General features: G+C 65.3%; 1 protein-coding gene across 1 annotated transcript; it reads right to left on the reverse strand.

Moving 5' to 3' along the window:
- Positions 1-804: 804 nt before the first annotated feature.
- LOC129357760 (uncharacterized) lies at positions 805-2,178 on the reverse strand. Its single transcript, XM_055026791.1, has 3 exons — positions 1,526-2,178; positions 1,181-1,429; positions 805-1,084 (listed from the first exon to the last, which is right to left on the reverse strand). The coding sequence occupies exons 1-3, from the start codon at positions 2,168-2,170 to the stop codon at positions 914-916; spliced, it is 1,065 nt and encodes a 354-aa protein (XP_054882766.1). The 5' UTR covers positions 2,171-2,178; the 3' UTR covers positions 805-913.
- Between the last annotated feature and the right edge of the window lie 5,322 nt (positions 2,179-7,500).

Genomic DNA, 7,500 nt, shown 5'->3' on the forward strand with positions numbered 1-7,500 from the left:
GAGGCTCCCACGGCCTGGATAAGGCCAGTGGAGCGCTCTGTGGCACTGCTGGAGCTCTCTAGCTGCACGGATCTTGGTGGTGATTTGCCGGCGGGCTCTGCTCTGCTCCGGGGCTTTGCTCCGCTGTACCATAGCCACAGAGGCAGCAATGCTGGTTCTCTGTTGCCCGTGTGTCTGGAGCCATGGCTGGGGAGAGTAGCTCCAGAGCGCTCCCATCATCTCAGAGAGGCAGCCGTCCCGGTTCTCCGTTAGCCGCGTCTCTGGAGCCATGGCTGGGGAGAGTAGCTCCAGAGCGCTCCCATCATCTCAGAGAGGCAGCCGTCCCGGTTCTCCGTTAGCCGCGTCTCTGGAGCCATGGCTGGGGAGAGTAGCTCCAGAGCGCTCCCATCATCTCAGAGAGGCAGTCGTCCCGGTTCTCCGTTAGCCGCGTCTCTGGAGCCATGGCTGGGGAGAGTAGCTCCAGAGCGCTCCCATCATCTCAGAGAGGCAGTCGTCCCGGTTCTCCGTTAGCCGCGTCTCTGGAGCCATGGCTGGGGAGAGTAGCTCCAGAGCGCTCCCATCATCTCAGAGAGGCAGCCGTCCCGGTTCTCCGTTAGCCGCGTCTCTGGAGCCATGGCTGGGGAGAGTAGCTCCAGAGCGCTCCCATCATCTCAGAGAGGCAGCCGTCCCGGTTCTCCGTTAGCCGCGTCTCTGGAGCCATGGCTGGGGAGAGTAGCTCCAGAGCGCTCCCATCATCTCAGAGAGGCAGCCGTCCCGGTTCTCCGTTAGCCGCGTCTCTGGAGCCATGGCTGGGGTACAATTCAAAACACTTTCACGGTTCCTGGTTCTCACGGAAGAACAGGATTTTACCCAGCAAACAAGCACAAAACACGGGGGAAGTGGCGTATGAAACGCTTTATTGAACACAATCACATTATTCCAGCGGCTGCTGGTCAGCCTCCCTGGAGAGGTCGAAGGTCCTCCGCATGTCTGCCAACTGGCTGACAGTCAGTTGCATGGCATAGAAGCGGTCCGCGGTCCTAGTGTCGTGACACATCAGCTGGGACATACGCTGCCGGACCTCAGCGCACTGCGTGTTCCTGGCCTGCAGAGAGAGAGAGAGAGACAGACAGGTAAGTACAGGAACAGAGGCTGGGGGTGGGTTAAAGCTTCACGGCGGCATCACCAGCTCAACACCTACCATGGTGGCCACGGCGGTCCGTATGTCTGTCAACGAGGGGCTACCCGGCAGGCGCATCCTGGCCCAGGCGTCGCGGGCGAAGGACGTCAGCTTGTTGACGGGGCCTCCGTTCAGGTTGAAAAACATCAGGTCCGAGTCGGGGCGCAGCTCTCTGCGTATGGCCATCCATCTTCTCAACCAACCGTATTCCTCCGGCGTCAGGAAGAGCTGGGCGCTCCCGAAGGCCCGGTTGGTCTTGTGGTGCCTGACCTGCGGAGGAACATACGACGAGAACGAAAGTCAGTTTACCCGGAGTTCTGGTTCTGCACCCGGGATGAAGCGCTTTCGCTGCGGCGGGGCACTCACGTTGATCACGTAGCCGGACGAGTCGTGCCTGGATCCCGACTGTTCGGCTTCTTCTACCTCACTCACTCTCATGTTGCTGACCACCCCGGTTCTGTGGCCGTAGAGAGAAGCCACATACAAACCGAAGTAGCCTATGAGCTGGTTCCGTAGGTTGACGTCGCGCTTCCTCCGCGATAAGTCGCGCAACAGCACTGGTATGCAGGTCCGGCATCGCTCCAGGCACCTGCGTAGAAGTTCCGGCGTTACAGTGCGTCGCTCCTTGTCGTCCTTCACCTGGATCTGGTGGAGGACGACGGTGGTGGATATCTGACTGGCAGCGGACTTGAGGGCGCGTGCGACGGACACCAGGCCTCGCTTGGTGACCCTGGAGCCCTCGGGTGGAGTTTCGCTGAAGTAGGTGAGGAACTGTCCCGTGTTGACGAGGTACACCTTGACCGTTGTTATCTTCTTCCCCTTTTTCAGCAGGTCGGCCGGCCAGCCCATCACCCGGTCGGCGTCGTCGAGGAACTTCCAGGAGCCCAGGTCGCTCTTGCCCTCGGCCATGCGGTCAAGGAACTGGGTCAGCCGGCCCATCTTGGACCGTACGTTTTCCACGTGCTTCTTGGATGGCAGAGCACCCACTAGGTGCCGCTTGTAACCGCTCATGTAACGTACAACGCATTCAGGGAACTCTATGGGTTTACGCACCGGGTCGGGTGTGGTCGAGGTGGGACTCTGTCTGCCGGATCCCTCCTCCTGCTGCTGCTGCTGCTGCGGCTGCTGCTGCTGCTGGCTCCCCGGCTCCGGCTCCGACTCCTGGTCCGAAGATTCGGTCAGCATTTGCGGCTCGGCGGGGCGGGGAGGCGATGGTTCTGGAGGCGATGGTGGTTGCGGAGCTTCTGGAGACGCCGGGGGGGAACCGTGGTCGTCTTCCTCCGGCTCCTCCTCCTCCTCCTCCTGCTCTCCTCGTTCGGCTCAACCTCCACCTCCTCGTCCTCCTCCTCGTCCTCCTCCTCGTCCTCCTCCTCCTCGTCGCTTTCCTCGTCCTCCACCACCGCCACCCTCCGTGGCGGAGTGGGCCGAGTCCCCACAGCTGGGCAACGCGGGCCTCTTCGAGGTCGAGCCCTGTAGCTAGGACGGGGGAGCGCCTCAGCTCCCTCAGCTTCTCCAGTGTCCTCTGCCACTGGAGGCCGGTCAGAAGCCGCCTCTTCCGCCGCGGACCCAGGTCACGGTGGGACTCTTGGAGGTGTTGGGGCACGCGCCGACCGCCGTAAGCGCAGCCCTGGACCGGACAGCGCATTCCCCTCACATTCACCCGCCCCCTGGCGTAGGCAAGCAGGATGCGACGCTCGACGGGGTTCCTCACCTTGTGCTTGCCGTCCAGGTGTTCCCTCAGACGCCACGATCTGCGGGAGCACACTGGGCATCGGTTGTCAAACTTTGAAGCGGTCATTGGTACTCACCCGGCTGCTGCAAGACTCCGAATGAGGCTGCAAGGAACGCGCCTCTGCCTAAGTAGCCGTCCTACCAATCAAGTGGGATGCAGTACACCTGTGGCCAATCGGGCCGGTTCCTCGGCCCTGATTGGAAACAGGTGTGCTGCATCCGGCGCCGCCGAAGAAGCGGGGCGGAACTGCGGACGGGATCTTCGGTCCCGTCCGGCGGGCCCCCCATCTCCCGCACCTGCGGGGGGGTCGACCGCACCCGCGGTCGACCATGTTAGGACCCTAAGTGGGGTTAGCGAAAGCGCCCCTTGGGTCACGCGGATGGGGTGAGCTGACCCCCCCCATCCACGGGCGGACCCCCCCGGTCCCCCCCTGAGTGGGGCCCCCCCCTGGCCCCCTCCCTCGGTGCCGCCCCCCCAGGACCCCCCCGGCCCTAGCTCCAGGGCGGAGAGGGGGCTGGCCGGTCCCCCGGGGCCGGTCAGGGCCTCCCCTCTGTGGGGAGACCTGAGCCCCCCCTCCCCGTCCGGAGCCCAAGTCCCATCCGCCTAGCTCCAGGGCGGAGAGGGGGCTGGCCGGTCCCCCGGGGCCGGTCAGGGCCTCCCCTTTGTGGGGAGACCTGAGCCCCCCCTCCCCGTCCGGAGCCCAAGTCCCATCCGCCTAGCTCCAGGGCGGAGAGGGGGCTGGCCGGTCCCCCGGGGCCGGTCAGGGCCTCCCCTTTGTGGGGAGACCTGAGCCCCCCCTCCCCGTCCGGAGCCCAAGTCCCATCCGCCTAGCTCCAGGGCGGAGAGGGGGCTGGCCGGTCCCCCGGGGCCGGTCAGGGCCTCCCCTTTGTGGGGAGACCTGAGCCCCCCCTCCCCGTCCGGAGCCCAAGTCCCATCCGCCTAGCTCCAGGGCGGAGAGGGGGCTGGCCGGTCCCCCGGGGCCGGTCAGGGCCTCCCCTCTGTGGGGAGACCTGAGCCCCCCCTCCCCGTCCGGAGCCCAAGTCCCATCCGCCTAGCTCCAGGGCGGAGAGGGGGCTGGCCGGTCCCCCGGGGCCGGTCAGGGCCTCCCCTCTGTGGGGAGACCTGAGCCCCCCCTCCCCGTCCGGAGCCCAAGTCCCATCCGCCTAGCTCCAGGGCGGAGAGGGGGCTGGCCGGTCCCCCGGGGCCGGTCAGGGCCTCCCCTTTGTGGGGAGACCTGAGCCCCCCCCCCGTCCGGAGCCCAAGTCCCATCCGCCTAGCTCCAGGGCGGAGAGGGGGCTGGCCGGTCCCCCGGGGCCGGTCAGGGCCTCCCCTCTGTGGGGAGACCTGAGCCCCCCCTCCCCGTCCGGAGCCCAAGTCCCATCCGCCTAGCTCCAGGGCGGAGAGGGGGCTGGCCGGTCCCCCGGGGCCGGTCAGGGCCTCCCCTTTGTGGGGAGACCTGAGCCCCCCCTCCCCGTCCGGAGCCCAAGTCCCATCCGCCTAGCTCCAGGGCGGAGAGGGGGCTGGCCGGTCCCCCGGGGCCGGTCAGGGCCTCCCCTTTGTGGGGAGACCTGAGCCCCCCCTCCCCGTCCGGAGCCCAAGTCCCATCCGCCTAGCTCCAGGGCGGAGAGGGGCTGGCCGGTCCCCCGGGGCCGGTCAGGGCCTCCCCTTTGTGGGGAGACCTGAGCCCCCCCTCCCGGAACCCACCCGGTTCACCCAGGGCTCCGAATATTCAGGCCGAATATCGGGGCCGAATTCTGGGTGCGAAACGTCGGTCCGTTCCCCCGGTCCCATTCCCCGGTCCCATTCCCCGGTCCCTATCCCCGGTCCCATTCCCCGGTCCCTATCCCCGGTCCCTTTCCCCGGTCCCTTTCCCCGGTCCCTATCCCCGGTCCCTTACCGCAGGCCACCAGGCCTGCACCCGCGAAGGCTCACAGTCCGGGCCATCGCGGGTGCAGTCCTGAAATTTTTCAAAGTCCCTATGCCTGACCAGGGGCGCAGAAAAAGGCATAAAAAGCATTGCCCTCCCTGAACAGGCGCTTAAGCCCCCCCAATCGGGGAAAACGGAACTTCCGTTACCCGTTCCTAAAAACCCCACCGGCGGGATTTCAGGAGAGAGTTTTTCGAGACCACCAATTCCGGAAGAAGAGCGGATTTTCGGCCGTGGACCCCTCCAGGGGCCTTCGCTGGCCCCAGATGAGAAGGTAAGTTGGTGATTTATGGGGTTTTCGGCCGTTTTTGAACGTTTTTCCCCGCTCACGGTTCCATGTGTGCAGGAGCTCTCCAAGTCGATGGATCTACCTGGCGATTGGCTGGCGGGCTCTGGCCGCTCTGGTGAGTCTGTCCAGGGCTGTAATCAGTCCGTGGACGGCTCCCTGGTTCTTCTGGAGCTCCGTCAGTGTCCCCCAGGGTCTGGCTTCAGCCAAGCCGACCGCAGTGCACTGTGAGCGGATTACGGTCCGTCCCACGTGCCTGTTGGAAGTCTGGCTCCCAGCCCAACATCTCCGACCGACCGATAAGCACACGTGGCCTGCCGTGGAGGGCCCCCGCCGGCCAAGGTGCCCCGGCACCGGCGCTTCGGCGGACGGTTCCTCCAGCCCCGCAGGCTCGCCTCCAGGCCCGGGCACGAACGCAGCGGAGCTGCGCTTCTGCCCGTGGCCGTCCCTCCTCAGCGAGACCCAGACGCCCCCTCTCCCCGGCGGAGAGAGGCATGACTTCCGTGCTGGTTCTCCACCTCACCTGCCATGGATGGCCCCCGTGGGCCCCGGTGCTTCGGTACCGGCGCTTCGGCGGACGGTTCCTCCAACCCTGCAGGACTGAGAATGGAGAACCCATCAAAGGAAGGCATGCCTAATCAGAGAGAACGGCGAAACACATCCAAGGAAGGCCTGACTAATCGGAGAGAATGGCGAAACACATCCAAGGAAGGCATGACTAATCGGAGAGAATGGCGAAACACATCCAAGGAAGGCATGACTAATCGGAGAGAATGGCAAACACATCCAAGGAAGGCGTAACCGATCGGAGAGAATGGCAAACACATCCAAGGAAGGCTTCACCAATCTCAGAGGACGGCTCGGATGCCTCCGAGCCGTCCACGGACCGGCCCCGCCCGGGGTTCGGCCAAGAAGATTAAACTTGACTATCTGAATTTAAAGTCGTAACAAGAACACCTCCGTAGGTGAACCTAAGGAAGGATCAAGGGACCGTCCGTCCTGTCCTTGCAGAATTAGCGCCTTCCATATGCACACAGCCCAAGTCCCATCCGCAGCCTGAGACCCACCCGGATGCCTCGCTCCAGGGCGGAGAGGGGGCTGGCCGGTCCCCCGGGGCCGGTCGGGGCCTCCCCTTTGTGGGGAGACCTGAGCCCCCCCTCCCGTCCGGAGCCCAAGTCCCATCCGCCTAGCTCCAGGGCGGAGAGGGGGCTGGCCGGTCCCCTGGGGCCGGTCAGGGCCTCCCCTTTGTGGGAGACCTGAGCCCCCCTCCCCGTCCGGAGCCCAAGTCCCATCCGCCAAGCTCCAGGGCGGAGAGGGGGCTGGCCGGTCCCCGGGGCCGGTCAGGGCCTCCCCTTTGTGGGGAGACCTGAGCCCCCCTCCCCGTCCGGAGCCCAAGTCCCATCCGCCTAGCTCCAGGGCGGAGAGGGGGCTGGCCGGTCCCCTGGGGCCGGTCAGGGCCTCCCCTTTGGGGAGACCTGAGCCCCCCCTCCCCGTCCGGAGCCCAAGTCCCATCCGCCTAGCTCCAGGGCGGAGAGGGGGCTGGCCGGTCCCCCGGGGCCGGTCAGGGCCTCCCCTTTGTGGGGAGACCTGAGCCCCCCCTCCCCGTCCGGAGCCCAAGTCCCATCCGCCAAGCTCCAGGGCGGAGAGGGGGCTGGCCGGTCCCCAGGGGCCGGTCAGGGCCTCCCCTTTGTGGGGAGACCTGAGCCCCCCCTCCCCGTCCGGAACCCACCCGGTTCACCCAGGGCTCCGAATATTCAGGCCGAATATCGGGGCCGAATTCTGGGTGCGAAACGTCGGTCCGATCCCCCGCCGGTCCGAATTTTCGGTCCGATCCACCGCCGGGCCGAATTTTCGGTCCCATTCCCCGCCTGTGCGAACTGTCGGTCGGATTCCCCTTGCCGAATTTTCGGTCCCAGTCCCCGCCGGGGCGAATCCCCAGTCCCAATCGCCGGTCTGGATCCCCGGGGCGACTCAGCAGGCAACCAGGCCTGTACCCGCGAAGGCTCACAGTCCGGGCCATCGCGGGTGCAGTCCTGAAATTTTTCAAAGTCCCTATGCCTTACCAGGGGCACAGACAAAGGCATACAAAGCATTGCCCTCCCTGAACAGGCGCTTAAGCCCCGCCCATTCGGGGAAAAAGGAACTTCAGTTACCAGTTTCGAAAAACCCCACCGGCAGGATTTCAGGAGAGAGTTTTTCGAGACCTTGAGAACCAGTAAAAAGAGCGGAGTTTTGACCATTGACCCATCCAGGGGCCTTCGCTGGCCTCAGGTGAGAAGCTACATGGGTGAATTATGGTGTCTTTGGTCATTTTTGAACGTTTTTCCCCGCTCACGGTTCCATGTGTGTAGAAGCTCTGAAAGTCGATGGATCTACCTGGCGATTGGCTGGCGGTC

This window comes from Poeciliopsis prolifica, unplaced genomic scaffold (genome assembly GCF_027474105.1).
Source record: "Poeciliopsis prolifica strain line A6 unplaced genomic scaffold, Auburn_PproV2 SCAFFOLD300, whole genome shotgun sequence".
NCBI lineage: Eukaryota > Metazoa > Chordata > Actinopteri > Cyprinodontiformes > Poeciliidae > Poeciliopsis > Poeciliopsis prolifica.